The sequence below is a fragment of the Oncorhynchus gorbuscha genome, unplaced genomic scaffold (assembly GCF_021184085.1).
Source record: "Oncorhynchus gorbuscha isolate QuinsamMale2020 ecotype Even-year unplaced genomic scaffold, OgorEven_v1.0 Un_scaffold_1764, whole genome shotgun sequence".
NCBI lineage: Eukaryota > Metazoa > Chordata > Actinopteri > Salmoniformes > Salmonidae > Oncorhynchus > Oncorhynchus gorbuscha.
This window is the reverse complement of record NW_025744898.1, coordinates 47,501-67,500: the sequence shown is the minus strand read 5'-3', so window position 1 is coordinate 67,500 and position 20,000 is coordinate 47,501. Positions and strand designations below refer to the sequence as shown.

Below are 20,000 nucleotides of genomic sequence, written 5' to 3'. Positions count from 1 at the left end.
TGTCTTGATGGACATTATGGGGACATTATAATAACAGTGTTGTCTTGATGGACATTGAGACATTATAATAGCAGTGTTGTCTTGATGGACACTGAGACATTATAATATCAGTGTTGTCTTGGTGGACACTATGGGGACATTATATTAACAGTGATGTCTTGATGGACACTATTGGGGACATTATAATAACAGTGATGTCTTGATGGACACTGAGGACATTATAATAACAGTGATGTCTTGATGGACATTATGGGGACATTATGAGGACATGATGGGGACATTATGGGGACATTATGAGGACATTATGGGGACATTATGGGGACATTATGAGGACATTATGGGTACATTATGGGTACATTATGGGTACATTATGGGTTATAATAACATTGTTGATGGGGACATTATGGGGACATTATAATAACAGTGTTGATGGACACTGAGGACATTATAATAACAGTGTTGTCTTGATGGACACTATGGGGACATTATAATAGCAGTGATGTCTTGATGGATACTATGGGGACATTATATTAACAGTGTTGATGGACACTATGGGGACATTATAATAACAGTGATGTTGATATCTACCTGGTTGGGGTTGGTAGTAGGGTTGGTATCTACCTGGTTGTGGTTGGTAGTAGGGTTGGTATCTACCTGGTTGTGGGTTGTAGTAGGGTTGGTATCTACCTGGTTGTGGTTGGTATCGACCTGGTTGTGGTTGGTAGTAGGGTTGGTATCTACCTGGCTGTGGTTTGTAGTAGGGTTGGTATCTACCTGGTTGTGGTTGGTATCTACCTGGTTGTGGTTGGTATCGACCTGGTTGTGGTTGGTAGTAGGGTTGGTATCTACCTGGTTGTGGTTTGTAGTAGGGTTGGTATCTACCTGGTTGTGGTTGGTAGTAGGGTTGGTATCTACCTGGTTGTGGGTTGTAGTAGGGTTGGTATCTACCTGGTTGTGGTTTGTAGTAGGGTTGGTATCTACCTGGTTGTGGTTGGTATCGACCTGGTTGTGGTTGGTATCAACCTGGTTGTGGTTGGTATCAACCTGGTTGTGGTTGGTATCAACCTGGTTGTGGTTGGTATCTACCTGGTTGTGGTTGGTATCTACCTGGTTGTGGTTGGTATCTACCTGGTTGTGGTTGGTATCTACCTGGTTGTGGTTTGTAGTAGGGTTGGTATCAACCTGGTTGTGGTTGGTATCTACCTGGTTGTGGTTGGTATCTACCTGGTTGTGGTTGGTATCTACCTGGTTGTGGTTGGTATCTACCTGGTTGTGGTTGGTATCTACCTGGTTGTGGTTGGTATCTACCTGGTTGGGGTTGGTATCTACCTGGTTGTGGGTTGTAGTAGGGTTGGTATCTACCTGGTTGTGGTTGGTATCTACCTGGTTGTGGTTGGTATCTACCTGGTTGTGGTTTGTAGTAGGGCTGGTATCTACCTGGTTGTGGTTGGTATCTACCTGGTTGTGGTTGGTATCTACCTGGTTGTGGTTTGTAGTAGGGTTGGTATCAACCTGGTTGTGGTTGGTATCGACCTGGTTGTGGTTGGTATCTACCTGGTTGTGGTTTGTAGTAGGGTTGGTATCTACCTGGTTGTGGTTTGTAGTAGGGTTGGTATCAACCTGGTTGTGGTTGGTATCTACCTGGTTGTGGTTTGTAGTAGGGTTGGTATCTACCTGGTTGTGGTTTGTAGTAGGGTTGGTATCTACCTGGTTGTGGTTTGTAGTAGGGTTGGTATCTACCTGGTTGTGGTTTGTAGTAGGGTTGGTATCTACCTGGTTGTGGTTGGTATCTACCTGGTTGTGGTTGGTATCTACCTGGTTGTGGTTTGTAGTAGGGTTGGTATCAACCTGGTTGTGGTTGGTATCTACCTGGTTGTGGTTTGTAGTAGGGTTGGTATCAACCTGGTTGTGGTTGGTATCTACCTGGTTGTGGTTGGTATCTACCTGGTTGTGGTTGGTATCTACCTGGTTGTGGTTTGTAGTAGGGTTGGTATCAACCTGGTTGTGGTTGGTATCTACCTGGTTGTGGTTGGTATCTACCTGGTTGTGGTTGGTATCTACCTGGTTGTGGTTGGTATCTACGTGGTTGTGGTTTGTAGTAGGGTTGGTATCAACCTGGTTGTGGTTGGTATCTACCTGGTTGTGGTTTGTAGTAGGGTTGGTATCTACCTGGTTGTGGTTGGTATCTACCTGGTTGTGGTTGGTATCTACCTGGCTGTGGTTTGTAGTAGGGTTGGTATCTACCTGGCTGTGGTTGGTAGTAGGGTTGGTATCTACCTGGCTGTGGTTGGTATCGACCTGGTTGTGGTTTGTAGTAGGGTTGGTATCTACCTGGTTGTGGTTTGTAGTAGGGTTGGTATCTACCTGGCTGTGGTTGGTATCTACCTGGTTGTGGTTGGTATCTACCTGGTTGTGGTTTGTAGTAGGGTTGGTATCAACCTGGTTGTGGTTGGTATCTACCTGGTTGTGGTTTGTAGTAGGGCTGGTATCTACCTGGTTGTGGTTGGTATCTACCTGGTTGTGGTTGGTATCTACCTGGTTGTGGTTGGTATCTACCTGGTTGTGGTTGGTATCTACCTGGTTGTGGTTGGTATCTACCTGGTTGTGGTTTGTAGTAGGGTTGGTACTCGTGGTCCATGGCGCAGGCCAGCATCTTGAGAAGGCGGTGCACGGCGCTGCTGTTGAGCCGTAAGTCCAGAGGTCCAACCACCAGCCTCTTGACAGACGTCTCTTGGACAGGGGGGACCGGTTCTTCTTTAGGCCCTGTCGCCATGGTGAAGTCCTGCTGCCCTACACACACTGGGACAGAGACACAGAGGGTCAGAACCACACACACACACGTCAGAACACACAGAACACCATCAGAACACACAGAACACCGTCAGAACACACAGAACACACAGAACACCGTCAGAACACACAGAACACCATCAGAACACACAGAACACACAGAACACCGTCAGAACACACAGAACACCGTCAGAACACACAGAACACCGTCAGAACACACAGAACACCGTCAGAACACACAGAACACCATCAGAACACACAGAACACACAGAACACCGTCAGAACACACAGAACACACAGAACACCGTCAGAACACACAGAACACACAGAACACCGTCAGAACACCGTCAGAACACACAGAACACAGTCAGAACACACAGAACACCATCAGAACACACAGAACACCGTCAGAACACACAGAACACCGTCAGAACACACAGAACACACAGAACACCGTCAGAACACACAGAACACCGTCAGAACACACAGAACACACAGAACACAGTCAGAACACCGTCAGAACACACAGAACACACAGAACACCGTCAGAACACCATCAGAACACACAGAACACACAGAACACAGTCAGAACACACAGAACACCATCAGAACACACAGAACACACAGAACACAGTCAGAACACACAGAACACCATCAGAACACACAGAACACACAGAACACACAGAACACACAGAACACCGTCAGAACACACAGAACACAGAACACACAGAACACCGTCAGAACACACAGAACACCGTCAGAACACACAGAACACCGTCAGAACACACAGAACACACAGAACACCATCAGAACACACAGAACACACAGAACACCGTCAGAACACACAGAACACCGTCAGAACACCCAGAACACCGTCAGAACACACAGAACACCGTCAGAACACAGTCAGAACACAGTCAGAACACAGTCAGAACACACAGAACACCGTCAGAACACCGTCAGAACACACAGAACACCGTCAGAACACACGGAACACCGTCAGAACACCGTCAGAACACCGTCAGAACACCGTCAGAACACACAGAACACCGTCAGAACACACGGAACACCGTCAGAACACCGTCAGAACACAGTCAGAACACAGTCAGAACACACAGAACACCGTCAGAACACACAGAACACCGTCAGAACACACAGAACACCGTCAGAACACACAGAACACAGTCAGAACACCGTCAGAACACCGTCAGAACACACAGAACACAGTCAGAACACACAGAACACAGTCAGAACACACAGAACACCGTCAGAACACACAGAACACCGTCAGAACACAGTCAGAACACCGTCAGAACACACAGAACACCGTCAGAACACCGTCAGAACACCGTCAGAACACCGTCAGAACACACAGAACACAGGCATGACACAGTCAGAACACACAGAACACAGTCAGAACACACAGAACACAGTCAGAACACACAGAACACCATCAACACCGTCAGAACACCGTGCAGGGTGCCATTTGGCCCTAATATAAAGTAGTGTACTATGTAGGGAACAGGGTGCCATTGGGCCCTAATCTAAAGTAGTGTACTATGTAGGGAACAGGGTGCCATTTGGCCCTAATATAAAGTAGTGTACTATGTAGGGAACAGGGTGCCATTTGGGATGTACTCAGAGGGTTCAAAGGGCCAGACATGAATTCCTGTTCCACTGAATGAATGGAGGGGTTCAAATTCCTGTTTGATTTTGGAGATTAAACGTGTCACTTCCTCTCCCCTGTCTGCGTTGCTATTGGCTGTGGCGGATGAGGACTAATATACACCATGTGGCTGCAGTTAGATCAGATGAAGGACGGAGAGAGTGATGAAATTAGCTGGGATTTAAAGAATTACAACCATCTCCCATTCCTCCCTCCCAAAACCATCACATTACTTCTCCGTGAAGCCAATAGCGCGAGTCTGCGAAAACTTGCGATGACTTCGGAAAAAAAAACAGGATCGAGTTCCGTTTTAACCTAAAAAAAAAAGTTTTGGCTAGTCCCTATGGCAACGGTCGGTGACGAATCCGATCGGTTGACACCGGATGGTCTCATCACCGGAGGCTGAACACCGATAGTAGAGAGAGACGCGGTGGGGGGGGGGGGCAGAGAGAGCGAGAAGGGAGGGAGGGAGGAGGGAAAGTATTACACATTGATGAACACAACTCTAATCAACCCCTGACACCATGACACTTATCCACACATCACAACGGGTCTGACAGTCCAAACTGACACTATCAATGTTTAGTTTAATTTAGAGGATTATCTGAGTTGACAGGAGGGGAAACTTACAACCCAGGGGCTGGCTGCAGGGGGGAATGTAGAGAGAGACGGGGGACAGAGAGAGACAGGGGGGGGACAGAGAGAGACGGGGTGGGGGGGGAGACAGAGAGAGACGGGGTGGGGGGGGAGACAGAGAGAGACAGGGGGGTGGGGGATGTAGAGAGAGACGGGGTGGGGGGGGCAGAGAGAGACAGTGGGGAGGGGCAGAGAGAGACAGGGGGGACAGAGAGAGACAGGGGGGGGGGCAGAGAGAGACAGGGGGGGGAGAGAGAGACAGGGGGGGAATGTAGAGAGAGACGGGGTGGGGGGAGACAGAGAGAGACAGGGGGTGGGGGGATGTAGAGAGAGACGGGGGGGGGGGGGGCAGAGAGAGACAGTGGGGAGGGGCAGAGAGAGACAGGGGGGGACAGAGAGAGACAGGGGGGACAGAGAGAGACAGGGGGGGACAGAGAGAGACAGGGGGGGAATGTAGAGAGAGACGGGGTGGGGGGGGGACAGAGAGAGTGAGAAGGGAGGGAGGGAGGGAGGGGGAAATGAGAAAGAGAAATGAAAAGAGGCAGAAAAGGAGAGAAAGGAATGACCTTCTGTAGGTCTATAGTAGTATCATGGTCTATAGTAGTATCATGGTCTATAGTAGTATCATGGTCTATAGTAGTATCATGGTCTATAGTAGTATCATGGTCTATAGTAGTATCATGGTCTATAGTAGTATCATGGTCTATAGTAGTATCATGGTCTATAGGTAGTATCATGGTCTATAGTAGTATCATGGTCTATAGTAGTATCATGGTCTATAGTAGTATCATGGTCTATAGTAGTATCATGGTCTATAGTAGTATCATGGTCTATATAGTATCAGTCTATAGTAGTATCATGGTCTATAGTAGTATCATGGTCTATAGTAGTATCATGGTCTATAGTAGTATCATGGTCTATAGTAGTATCATGGTCTATAGTAGTATCATGGTCTATAGTAGTATCATGGTCTATAGTAGTATCATGGTCTATAGTAGTATCATGGTCTATAGTAGTATCATGGTCTATAGTAGTATCATGGTCTATAGTAGTATCATGGTCTATAGTAGTATCATGGTCTATAGTAGTATCATGGTCTATAGTAGTATCATGGTCTATAGTAGTATCATGGTCTAGTAGGTCTATAGTAGTATCATGGTCTATAGTAGTATCATGGTCTATAGTAGTATCATGGGTCTATAGTAGTATCATGGTCTATAGTAGTATCATGGTCTATAGTAGTATCATGGTCTATAGTAGTATCATGGTCTATAGTAGTATCATGGTCTATAGTAGTATCATGGTCTATAGTAGTATCATGGTCTATAGTAGTATCATGGTCTATAGTAGTATCATGGTCTATAGTAGTATCTATAGTAGTATCGTGGTCTATAGTAGTATCATGGTCTATAGTAGTATCATGGTCTATAGTAGTATCATGGTCTATATAGTAGTATCATGGTCTATAGTAGTATCATGGTCTATAGTAGTATCATGGTCTATAGTAGTATCATGGTCTATAGTAGTATCATGGTCTATAGTAGTATCATGGTCTATAGTAGTATCATGGTCTATAGTAGTATCATGGTCTATAGTAGTATCATGGTCTATAGTAGTATCATGGTCTATAGTAGTATCATGGTCTATAGTAGTATCATGGTCTATAGTAGTATCATGGTCTATAGTAGTATCATGGTCTATAGTAGTATCATGGTCTATAGTAGTATCATGGTCTATAGTAGTATCATGGTCTATAGTAGTATCATGGTCTATAGTAGTATCATGGTCTATAGTAGTATCATGGTCTATAGTAGTATCATGGTCTATAGTAGTATCATGGTCTATAGTAGTATCATGGTCTATAGTAGTATCATGGTCTATAGTAGTATCATGGTCTATAGTAGTATCATGGTCTATAGTAGTATCATGGTCTATAGTAGTATCATGGTCTATAGTAGTATCATGGTCTATAGTAGTATCATGGTCTATAGTAGTATCATGGTCTATAGTATCATGGTCTATAGTAGTATCATGGTCTATAGTAGTATCATGGTCTATAGTAGTATCATGGTCTATAGTAGTATCATGGTCTATAGTAGTATCATGGTCTATAGTAGTATCATGGTCTATAGTAGTATCATGGTCTATAGTAGTATCATGGTCTATAGTAGTATCATGGTCTATAGTAGTATCATGGTCTATAGTAGTATCATGGTCTATAGTAGTATCATGGTCTATAGTAGTATCATGGTCTATAGTAGTATCATGGTCTATAGTAGTATCATGGTCTATAGTAGTATCATGGTCTATAGTAGTATCATGGTCTATAGTAGTATCATGGTCTATAGTAGTATCATGGTCTATAGTAGTATCATGGTCTATAGTATCATGGTCTATAGTATCATGGTCTATAGTAGTATCATGGTCTATAGTAGTATCATGGTCTATAGTAGTATCATGGTCTATAGTAGTATCATGGTCTATAGTAGTATCATGGTCTATAGTAGTATCATGGTCTATAGTAGTATCATGGTCTATAGTAGTATCATGGTCTATAGTAGTATCATGGTCTATAGTAGTATCATGGTCTATAGTAGTATCATGGTCTATAGTAGTATCATGGTCTATAGTAGTATCATGGTCTATAGTAGTATCATGGTCTATAGTAGTATCATGGTCTATAGTAGTATCGTGGTCTATAGTAGTATCATGGTCTATAGTAGTATCATGGTCTATAGTAGTATCATGGTCTATAGTAGTATCATGGTCTATAGTAGTATCATGGTCTATAGTAGTATCATGGTCTATAGTAGTATCATGGTCTATAGTAGTATCATGGTCTATAGTAGTATCATGGTCTATAGTAGTATCATGGTCTATAGTAGTATCATGGTCTAGTATCATGGTCTATAGTAGTATCATGGTCTATAGTAGTATCATGGTCTATAGTAGTATCATGGTCTATAGTAGTATCATGGTCTATAGTAGTATCATGGTCTATAGTAGTATCATGGTCTATAGTAGTATCATGGTCTATAGTAGTATCATGGTCTATAGTAGTATCATGGTCTATAGTAGTATCATGGTCTATAGTAGTATCATGGTCTATAGTAGTATCATGGTCTATAGTAGTATCATGGTCTATAGTAGTATCATGGTCTATAGTAGTATCATGGTCTATAGTAGTATCATGGTCTATAGTAGTATCATGGTCTATAGTAGTATCATGGTCTATAGTAGTATCATGGTCTATAGTAGTATCATGGTCTATAGTAGTATCATGGTCTATAGTAGTATCATGGTCTATAGTAGTATCATGGTCTATAGTAGTATCATGGTCTATAGTAGTATCATGGTCTATAGTAGTATCATGGTCTATAGTAGTATCATGGTCTATAGTAGTATCATGGTCTATAGTAGTATCATGGTCTATAGTAGTATCATGGTCTATAGTAGTATCATGGTCTATAGTAGTATCATGGTCTATAGTAGTATCATGGTCTATAGTAGTATCATGGTCTATAGTAGTATCATGGTCTATAGTAGTATCATGGTCTATAGTAGTATCATGGTCTATAGTAGTATCGTGGTCTATAGTAGTATCATGGTCTATAGTAGTATCATGGTCTATAGTAGTATCATGGTCTATAGTAGTATCATGGTCTATAGTAGTATCATGGTCTATAGTAGTATCATGGTCTATAGTAGTATCATGGTCTATAGTAGTATCATGGTCTATAGTAGTATCATGGTCTATAGTAGTATCATGGTCTATAGTAGTATCATGGTCTATAGTAGTATCATGGTCTATAGTAGTATCATGGTCTATAGTAGTATCATGGTCTATAGTAGTATCATGGTCTATAGTAGTATCATGGTCTATAGTAGTATCATGGTCTATAGTAGTATCATGGTCTATAGTAGTATCATGGTCTATAGTAGTATCATGGTCTATAGTAGTATCATGGTCTATAGTAGTATCATGGTCTATAGTAGTATCATGGTCTATAGTAGTATCATGGTCTATAGTAGTATCATGGTCTATATTAGTATCATGGTCTATAATCCAACATTAGACAGGATGACCTTCTATGGGTATACTGTGGGTCAGTGTTACTGTGGGTCAGTGTTACTGTGGGTCAGTGTTACTGTGGGTCAGTGTTACTGTGGGTCAGTGTTACTGTGGGTCAGTGTTACTGTGGGTCAGTGTTACTGTGGGTCAGTGTTACTGTGGGTCAGTGTTACTGTGGGTCAGTTTTACTGTGGGTCAGTTTTACTGTGGGAACTTCAGTCTTTCACCGAGAGTCTTTCACCGAGAGTCTTTCACCGAGAGTCTTTCACCGAGAGTCTTTCACCGAGAGTCTTTCACCGAGAGTCTTTCACCGAGAGTCTTTCACCGAGAGTCTTTCACCGAGAGTCTTTCACCGAGAGTCTTTCACCGAGAGTCTTTCACCGAGAGTCTTTCACCGAGAGTCTTTCACCGAGAGAACCGTGTCTTTCACAGTCTTTCACCGAGAGAAACAGTCTTTCACCGAGAGAAACAGTCTTTCACCGAGAGAAACAGTCTTTCACCGAGAGAAACAGTCTTTCACTGAGAGAAAACAGTCTTTCACTGAGAGAAACAGTCTTTCACTGAGAGAAACAGTCTTTCACTGAGAGAAACAGTCTTTCACTGAGAGAAACAGTCTTTCACTGAGAGAAACAGTCTTTCACCGAGAGAATCAGAAGAATGTAAAAGCCCCAGTCAGTCAGACTGACATGTAATTAGCTCGTGGTACAGAGAGAGTATTCACTGTCTGAAGAGCTACAGGTCAAATACAGGAGGAACAAGCCTCACGGGGAGAGAAAGTCAAATAGGAGTCAGTCCCACACTAAACACAGTGACAGATCCCCTCCAGGTCAGGATGGGGTGAGAGAGAAGAGATAGTTGTTTCAGAGAGAGAGAGAGAGAGAGAGAGAGAGAGAGAGAGAGTAGTATCATAGAGAGAGAGAAAGAGAGAGAAAGAGAGATCGAGAGTTTCAAAGAGAGAGAACATAGTTTCAAAGAGAGAGAATCATTGTTTCAGAGAGAAAGGTCTATGTTTCAGAGAGAAAGATTGAGAGAGAGAGAGAGAGAGACTGAGAGAAACATAGAGAGAGAGAGAGAGAAACAGTCTTTCAGAGAGAGAGACAGAGAGGTCTAGACAGAGTAGACAGAGAGAGACAGAGACAGACTAGAGACAGAGAGAGACAGAGAGTACAGAGAGAGACAGAGACAGAGACAGAGAGAGACAGACAGAGACAGAGACAGAGAGAGAGAGGAGGGAGAGAGAGAGAGAGAGACAGAGAGAGGGAGGGAGAGAGACAGAGAGAGAGAGAGAGAGAGGGCTGTGTGTGTGGTCTGAGGAATGAGACACTACCCGTGGTGTGTGTGTGGTCTGAGGAATGAGACACTACCCGTGGTGTGTGTGTGTGGTCTGAGGAATGAGACACTACCCATGGTGTGTGTGTGTCAGTCTGAGGAATGAGACACTACCCGTGGTGTGTGTGTGGTCTGAGGAATGAGACACTACCCATGGTGTGTGTGTGGTCTGAGGAATGAGACACTACCCGTGGTGTGTGTGTGGTCTGAGGAATGAGACACTACCCGTGGTGTGTGTGTGGTCTGAGGAATGAGACACTACCCGTGGTGTGTGTGTGGTCTGAGGAATGAGACACTACCCGTGGTGTGTGTGTGGTCTGAGGAATGAGACACTACCCGTGGTGCTGCTGGTCTCCACTGTGTAGAGGTAATCCATGTAGAAGGCCCCAAAGCGCTGCATGCCTGATATCTCTGTGTAGGTCTCCTGTCAAACACAGACCAGGACAGGAGGTCAGCATAGGGTTAAACAGGCCTGAAGAGACAGGGGGTCAGCATAGGGTTAAACAGGCCTGAAGAGACAGGGGAGGTCCAGCATAGGGTTAAACAGACCTGAAGAGACAGGGAGGTCAGCATAGGGTTAAACAGGCCTGAAGAGACAGGGGGGTCAGCATAGGGTTAAACACAGACCAGGACAGGAGGTCAGCATAGGGTTAAACACAGACCAGGACAGGAGGTCAGCATAGGGTTAAACAGGCCTGAAGAGACAGGGGGGTCAGCATAGGGTTAAACAGGCCTGAAGAGACAGGGGGTCAGCATAGGGTTAAACAGACCTGAAGAGACAGGGGGTCAGCATAGGGTTAAACAAGCCTGAAGAGACAGGGGGTCAGCATAGGGTTAAACAGGCCTGAAGAGACAGGGGGGGGTCAGCATAGGGTTAAACAGCCCTGAAGAGACAGGGGGGTCAGCATAGGGTTAAACAGGCCTGAAGAGACAGGGGGTCAGCATAGGGTTAAACAGGCCTGAAGAGACAGGGGGAGAGCATAGGGTTAAACAGGCCTGAAGAGACAGGGGGTCAGCATAGGGTTAAACAGACCTGAAGAGACAGGGGGTCAGCATAGGGTTAAACAGGCCTGAAGAGACAGGGGGTCAGCATAGGGTTAAACAGGCCTGAAGAGACAGGGGGTCAGCATAGGGTTAAACACAGACCAGGACAGGAGGTCAGCATAGGGTTAAACAGGCCTGAAGAGACAGGGGGGTCAGCATAGGGTTAAACAGGCCTGAAGAGACAGGGGAGGTCAGCATAGGGTTAAACAGACCTGAAGAGACAGGGGAGGTCAGCATAGGGTTAAACAGGCCTGAAGAGACAGGGGGGTCAGCATAGGGTTAAACACAGACCAGGACAGGAGGTCAGCATAGGGTTAAACACAGACCAGGACAGGAGGTCAGCATAGGGTTAAACAGGCCTGAAGAGACAGGGGGGTCAGCATAGGGTTAAACAGGCCTGAAGAGACAGGGGGTCAGCAGGGTTAAACAGACCTGAAGAGACAGGGGTCAGCATAGGGTTAAACAAGCCTGAAGAGACAGGGGGAGACACAGGTCGCATAGGGTTAAACAGGCCTGAAGAGACAGGGGGTCAGCATAGGGTTAAACAGCCCTGAAGAGACAGGGGGTCAGCATAGGGTTAAACAGGCCTGAAGAGACAGGGGGTCAGCATAGGGTTAAACAGGCCTGAAGAGACAGGGGGGTCAGCATAGGGTTAAACAGGCCTGAAGAGACAGGGGGTCAGCATAGGGTTAAACAGACCTGAAGAGACAGGGGGTCAGCATAGGGTTAAACAGGCCTGAAGAGACAGGGGGTCAGCATAGGGTTAAACAGGCCTGAAGAGACAGGGGGTCAGCATAGGGTTAAACAGGCCTGAAGAGACAGGGGGTCAGCATAGGGTTAAACAGGCCTGAAGAGACAGGGGGGTCAGCATAGGGTTAAACAGGCCTGAAGAGACAGGGGGGTCAGCATAGGGTTAAACAGGCCTGAAGAGACAGGGGGTCAGCATAGGGTTAAACAGACCCTGAAGAGACAGGGGAGGTCAGCATAGGGTTAAACAGACCTGAAGAGACAGGGGGGTCAGCATAGGGCTAAACAGGCCTGAAGGACAGGGGGGGTGTCAGCATAGGGTTAAACAGGCCTGAAGAGACAGGGGAGGTCAGCATAGGGTTAAACAGACCTGAAGAGACAGGGGGTCAGCATAGGGTTAAACAGACCTGAAGAGACAGGGGGTCAGCATAGGGTTAAACAGGCCTGAAGAGACAGGGGGTCAGCATAGGGTTAAACAGGCCTGAAGAGACAGGGGGTCAGCATAGGGTTAAACAGGCCTGAAGAGACAGGGGGTCAGCATAGGGTTAAACAGACCTGAAGAGACAGGGGAGGTCAGCATAGGGTTAAACAGGCCTGAAGAGACAGGGGGTGGGGGGGGGGGGGTCAGCATAGGGTTAAACAGGCCTGAAGAGACAGGGGGTCAGCATAGGGTTAAACAGGCCTGAAGAGACAGGGGGTCAGCATAGGGTTAAACAGGCCTGAAGAGACAGGGGGGTCAGCATAGGGTTAAACAGGCCTGAAGAGACAGGGGGTCAGCATAGGGTTAAACAGACCTGAAGAGACAGGGGGTCAGCATAGGGTTAAACAAGCCTGAAGAGACAGGGGGTCAGCATAGGGTTAAACAGGCCTGAAGAGACAGGGGAGGTCAGCATAGGGTTAAACAGGCCTGAAGAGACAGGGGGGTCAGCATAGGGTTAAACAGGCCTGAAGAGACAGGGGGTCAGCATAGGGTTAAACAGGCCTGAAGAGACAGGGGGGTCAGCATAGGGTTAAACAGGCCTGAGGACTAACAGGTTGATGAGGACAAACAGGTTGAAGAGGACAAACAGGTCAGATGAGGACTAACAGGTTGAAGAGACAGGGGGTTCAGATAGGACTAACAGGTTGAAGAGGACTAACAGGTAGATGAGGACTTAAACAGGTTGATGAGGACTAACAGGTTGATGAGGACTAACAGGTAGATGAGACTAACAGGTTGATGAGGACCTGAAGAGACAGGTTGATGAGGACTAACAGGTTGATGAGGACTAACAGGTTGATGAGGACAGCTTAGGGTCCCCTAACAGGTTGATGAGGACTAACAGGTAGATGAGGACTAACAGGTAGATGAGGACTAACAGGTTGATGAGGACTAACAGGTGATGAGACTAACAGGTAGATGAGGACTAACAGGTAGATGAGACTAACAGGTTGATGAGGACTAACAGGTTGATGAGACAACAGGTCAGATAGGGTAACAGGTGATGAGACTAACAGGTCAGATGAGGACTAACAGGTAGATGAGGACTAACAGGTTGACAAGAACTAACAGGTTGACGAGGACTAACAGGTTGATGAGGACTAACAGGTTGATGAGGACTAACAGGTTGATGAGGACTAACAGGTTGATGAGGACAGCTTCCCCTAACAGGTTGATGAGGACTAACAGGTTGAGGAGGACTAACAGGTTGATGAGGACTAACAGGTTGATGAGGACTAACAGGTTGATGAGGACTAACAGGTTGATGAGGACTAACAGGTTGATGAGGACTAACAGGTAGATGAGGACTAACAGGTTGATGAGGACTAACAGGTTGATGAGGACAGCTTCCCCTAACAGGTTGATGAGGACTAACAGGTTGAGGAGGACTAACAGGTTGATGAGGACTAACAGGTTGATGAGGACTAACAGGTTGATGAGGACTAACAGGTTGATGAGGACTAACAGGTTGAGGAGGACTAACAGGTTGATGAGGACTAACAGGTTGATGAGGACTAACAGGTAGATGAGGACTAACAGGTTGATGAGGACTAACAGGTTGATGAGGACTAACAGGTAGATGAGGACTAACAGGTAGATGAGGACTAACAGGTTGATGAGGACTAACAGGTTGATGAGGACTAACAGGTTGATGAGGACTAACAGGTAGATGAGGACTAACAGGTAGATGAGGACTAACAGGTTGATGAGGACTAACAGGTTGATGAGGACTAACAGGTTGATGAGGACTAACAGGTAGATGAGGACTAACAGGTTGATGAGGACTAACAGGTAGATGAGGACTAACAGGTTGATGAGGACTAACAGGTTGATGAGGACTAACAGGTTGATGAGGACTAACAGGTTGATGAGGACTAACAGGTTGATGAGGACTAACAGGTTGAGGTACAGATACAGTATAAAGGAGTAATGTGTAATACCATGATAATTATTGTGCACTATAAAGGCCTGTGTGAGTTCTGACCTTGTGATTGGTGGAATCCAGGATGAACTCTGCTCTGACCCCGTTGTTCTCTGGAGAGCGGTAGTCGAACAGGGAGTTGGTCAGGTAGGTCATGCCTTTACTGCTCAGACTCTCTCCACAGCTGAAGAACACTGCATCCTGGGAGGAGGAGAGGATAGACAATCAATCACAGTATAGGAACACACTGACACAGTCATAGTTTTAACTATGAGACTAATAACTATAACTAATAGAGGGTGAGGAGGGAGAGGTGAGGAAGGAGAGGAAGGAGAGGTGAGGAAGGAGGAGGGAAGGAGAGGAGGGGGAGGAAGGAGAGGACAGACAATCAATCACAGTATAGGAACATACTGACACAGTCATAGTTTTAACTATGAGACTAATAACTATAACTAAAAGAGGAGGGTGAGGAGGGAGAGGTGAGGAAGGAGAGGAGGGGGGGAGGAGAGGAAGGAGAGGAAGAAGAGGAGGTTTGAGGAAGGAGGAAGGAGAGGAGGGTTGAGGAAGGAGAGGAGGGTGGAAGGAGAGGAGGGTGAGGAAGGAGAGGAGAGGGAGGAAGGAGAGGAAGGAGAGGAGGGGGAGGAAGGAGAGGTGAGGAAGGAGAGGAAGGAGAGGACAGACAATCAATCACAGTATAGGAACATACTGACACAGTCATAGTTTTAACTATGAGACTAATAACTATAACTATAACTAATAGAGGAGGGTGAGGAGGGAGAGGTGAGGAAGGAGAGGAAGGTGAGGAAGGAGAGGGGAGGGAGGAAGGAGAGGAGGGTGGAAGGAGAGGAGGGTGAGGAAGGAGAGGAGAGGGAGGAAGGAGAGGAGGGTGAGGAAGGAGAGGAGAGGGAGGAAGGAGAGGAGAGGGAGGAAGGAAAGGAAGAAGAGGAGGTTTGAGGAAGGAGGAAGGAGAGGAGGTTTGAGGAAGGAGAGGAGGGTGAGGAAGGAGAGGAGGGGGAGGAAGGAGAGGAGGGGGAGGAAGGAGAGGAGGGGGAGGAGAGGAAGAAGAGGAGGTTTGAGGAAGGAGGAAGGAGAGGAGGTTTGAGGTAGGAGAGGAGATTTGAGGAAGGAGGAAGGAGAGGAGGTTTGAGGAAGGAGGAAGGAGAGGAGGTTTGAGGAAGGAGGAAGGAGAGGAGGTTTGAGGAAGGAGGAAGGAGAGGAGGTTTGAGGAAGGAGGAAGGAGAGGAGGTTTGAGGAAGGAGGAAGGAGAGGAGGGTGGAAGGAGAGGAGGTTTGAGGAAGGAGAGGAGGTTTGAGGAAGGAGAGGAGGGTGAGGAAGGAGAGGAGGGGGAGGAAGGAGAGGAGGGGGAGGAGAGGAAGAAGAGGAGGTTTGAGGAAGGAGGAAGGAGAGGTTTGAGGAAGGAGGAAGGAGAGGAGGTTTGAGGTAGGAGACGAGGTTTGAGGAAGGAGGAAGGAGAGGAGGTTTGAGGAAGGAGGAAGGAGAGGAGGGTGAAAGGAGAGGAGGTTTGAGGAAGGAGAGGTTTGAGGAAGGAGGAAGGAGAGGAGGTTTGAGGAAGGAGAGTTGAGGAAGATCAGCCTAGTTCTTTACCTCCTCCCGTCTGTTCAAGTTCTCCTCAAAGTCCCGCACTCCCATGATGCCTTTCAGGCAGAGCGCCCGGACGCCCACGATGCCGATCTGACAGTCGAAGAAGGGTTCCCCCATCATCAGCACCTAGAGGAGAGGAGAGGAGAGGAGAGGAGGAAGAGAGGAGAGGAGAGGAGAGGAGAGGAGAAGAGAGAGGAGAAAGAGAGGAGAAAGAGAGGAGAGGAAGTTTGGAGAGCTTCAGAGAGTGATCAGGCCACTGGGCTCCCGGGGAAAATGGAGACAGACTGAGGAACCTTCCCTACAGTGGAGAAGAGCGGTCTCAAAACAGGCCATAATTAACGTCTTCCACTCACAGAAAGGAATGAAACCACCTGTGGTACACGGTTTAAGAGCCCGTATCATTGGCCGATCAGGAACAAGGCTCTTTGACTGTGATTAGAGTGTGGCAGTGTTACTCTGTGGTGGCGGTGAAGTTACAACGCCATTATGTCTTTATAAAAGACCTGGGACAGATGAAGGCCACCACTCTCAATCTGCTGTAGCAGTCTGGAACCACCAGCTGGCCCCAAATGGCACCCTATTCCCTATATAGTGCACTATTTTTAACCAAAGCCCATAGGGCCATAGGGGTTTTGGTCAAAAGTAGTGCACTATGTAGGAAATAGGGTGCCGTTTAGGAGGCAACCCTAAGTGTGGTTCGCCTTGCTTACCGTGGATTTCCCCGAACCACACCAATAAAACCTTATGTTTGAATAATTACAAGCCCTGCTTTCCCTGTTTAATTCTCCTCTCCTCTCCCTGCTTCCACGGCCCTCCACCTCCTCCTCGTTCCCTGTTTAACCATTCTCCTCTCCTCTCCCTGCTTCCACGGCCCTCCACCTCCTCCTCGTTCCCTGTTTAACCATTCTCTCCCTCTCCCTGCTTCCAAGCCCTCCTCCTCCTCCTCCTCCTCCTCGTTCCCTGTTTAACCATTCTCCTCTCCTCTCCCTGCTTCCAAGCCCTCCTCCTCCTCCTCCTCGTTCCCAGTTTAACCATTCTCCTCTCCTCTCCCTGCTTCCAAGCCCTCCTCCTCCTCGTACCCCATTTAACCATTCTCCTCTCCCTCCCTGCCTCCACGGCCCTCCTCCTCCTCCTCCTCCTCCTCGTTCCCTGTTTAACCATTCCCCTCCCCCCTCCTATCTGTTCCATTACTTTGGGAGACCGGCCAGAGACCCAGGAAATCAGTATCCCAGAGAATAAGGTATAAAAATATCTTTGACGCCGAGGGGAACAGGGATCAAGGATCTGGGCCGAGGTCTGGTCCTGAGCTGTGAATTCCACTGAATTAGATGAGTGGCCCGGAGAGAGTTTATGAACGTACTGAGAGAGAGAGAGAATTAAAAACACCCCTCGGTCCAAGAGTGTCTGCCTCTCTTTAAATGTGATGAATAATCACACAGGCTTATAAAGGACCGACAGCTGAACGGTCAGAGGAATGAGATTACAGTCTGTTATAGCGAGGGATGAGATTACAGTCTGTTATAGTGAGGGATGAGATTACAGTCTGTTATAGTGAGGGATGAGATTACAGTCTGTTATAGTGAGGGATGAGATTACAGTCTGTTATAGTGAGGGATGAGATTACAGTCTGTTATAGTGAGGGATGAGATTACAGTCTGTTATAGTGAGGAATGAGATTACAGTCTGTTATAGTGAGGAATGAGATTACAGTCTGTTGTAGTGAGGAATGAGATTACAGTCTGTTATAGTGAGGAATGAGATTACAGTCTGTTATAGTGAGGGATGAGATTACAGTCTGGTATAGTGAGGGATGAGATTACAGTCTGTTATAGTGAGGGATGAGATTACAGTCTGTTATAGTGAGGGATGAGATTACAGTCTGTTATAGTGAGGGATGAGATTACAGTCTGTTATAGTGAGGGATGAGATTACAGTCTGTTATAGTGAGGGATGAGATTACAGTCTGTTATAGTGAGGGATGAGATTACAGTCTGTTATAGTGAGGGATGAGATTACAGTCTGTTATAGTGAGGGATGAGATTACAGTCTGTTATAGTGAGGGATGAGATTACAGTCTGTTATAGTGAGGGATGAGATTACAGTCTGTTATAGTGAGGAATGAGATTACAGTCTGTTATAGTGAGGGATGAGATTACAGTCTGTTATAGTGAGGGATGAGATTACAGTCTGTTATAGTGAGGATGAGATTACAGTCTGTTATAGTGAGGATGAGATTACAGTCTGTTATAGTGAGGGATGAGATTACAGTCTGTTATAGTGAGGGATGAGATTACAGTCTGTTATAGTGAGGGATGAGATTACAGTCTGTTATAGTGAGGGATGAGATTACAGTCTGTTATAGTGAGGGATGAGATTACAGTCTGTTATAGTGAGGGATGAGATTACAGTCTGTTATAGTGAGGGATGAGATTACAGTCTGTTATAGTGAGGAATGAGATTACAGTCTGTTATAGTGAGGGATGAGATTACAGTCTGTTTTAGTGAGGATGAGATTACAGTCTGTTATAGTGAGGGATGAGATTACAGTCTGTTATAGTGAGGATGAGATTACAGTCTGTTATAGTGAGGAATGAGATTACAGTCTGTTATAGTGAGGATGAGATTACAGTCTGTTTTAGTGAGGGATGAGATTACAGTCTGTTATAGTGAGGATGAGATTACAGTCTGTTATAGTGAGGGATGAGATTACAGTCTGTTATAGTGAGGGATGATGAGATTACAGTCTGTTATAGTGAGGAATGAGTTACAGTCTGAGTGAGGATGAGATTACAGTCTGTTATAGTGTAGTCACAGTGAGGGATGAGATTACAGTCTGTTATAGTGAGGGATGAGATTACAGTCTGTTATAGTGAGGGATGAGATTACAGTCTGTTATAGTGAGGATGAGATTACAGTCTGTTATAGTGAGGGATGAGATTACAGTCTGTTATAGTGAGGGATGAGATTACAGTCTGTTATAGTGAGGGATGAGATTACAGTCTGTTATAGTGAGGGATGAGATTACAGTCTGTTATAGTGTAGTCACAGTGAAGGGATGAGATTACAGTCTGTTATAGTGAGGGATGAGTTTACAGTCTGTTATAGTGAGGGATTAGATTACAGTCTGTTATAGTGAGGGATGAGATTACAGTCTGTTATAGTGAGGGATGAGATTACAGTCTGTTATAGTGAGGGATGAGATTACAGTCTGTTATAGTGAGGGATGAGATTACAGTCTGTTATAGTGAGGGATGAGATTACAGTCTGTTATAGTGAGGGATGAGATTACAGTCTGTTATAGTGTAGTCACAGTGAGGGATGAGATTACAGTCTGTTATAGTGAGGGATGAGATTACAGTCTGTTATAGTGAGGGATGAGATTACAGTCTGTTATAGTGAGGGATGAGATTACAGTCTGTTATAGTGAGGGATGAGATTACAGTCTGTTATAGTGAGGATGAGATTACAGTCTGTTTTAGTGAGGGGTGAGATTACAGTCTGTTATAGTGAGGGATGAGATTACAGTCTGTTATATTGAGGGATGAGATTACAGTCTGTTATAGTGAGGGATGAGATTACAGTCTGTTATAGTGAGGGATGAGATTACAGTCTGTTATAGTGTAGTCACAGTGAGGGATGAGATTACAGTCTGTTATAGTGAGGGATGAGATTACAGTCTGTTATATTGAGGGATGAGATTACAGTCTGTTAT

General features: G+C 45.8%; 1 protein-coding gene across 1 annotated transcript in view; it reads right to left on the bottom strand.

Moving 5' to 3' along the window:
• LOC124017313 (vacuolar protein sorting-associated protein 13B-like) overlaps positions 1-20,000 on the bottom strand; it is a gene marked incomplete at its 5' end in the record, with an annotated part of 96,479 nt that overhangs the window by 36,011 nt on the left and 40,468 nt on the right. Inside the window, 4 exons of the mRNA XM_046332568.1 lie at positions 2,599-2,799; positions 10,830-10,917; positions 14,750-14,887; positions 16,292-16,414. Coding sequence (XP_046188524.1) covers positions 2,599-2,799; positions 10,830-10,917; positions 14,750-14,887; positions 16,292-16,414 — 550 coding nt within the window. The remainder of the gene's footprint in view (positions 1-2,598; positions 2,800-10,829; positions 10,918-14,749; positions 14,888-16,291; positions 16,415-20,000) is intronic.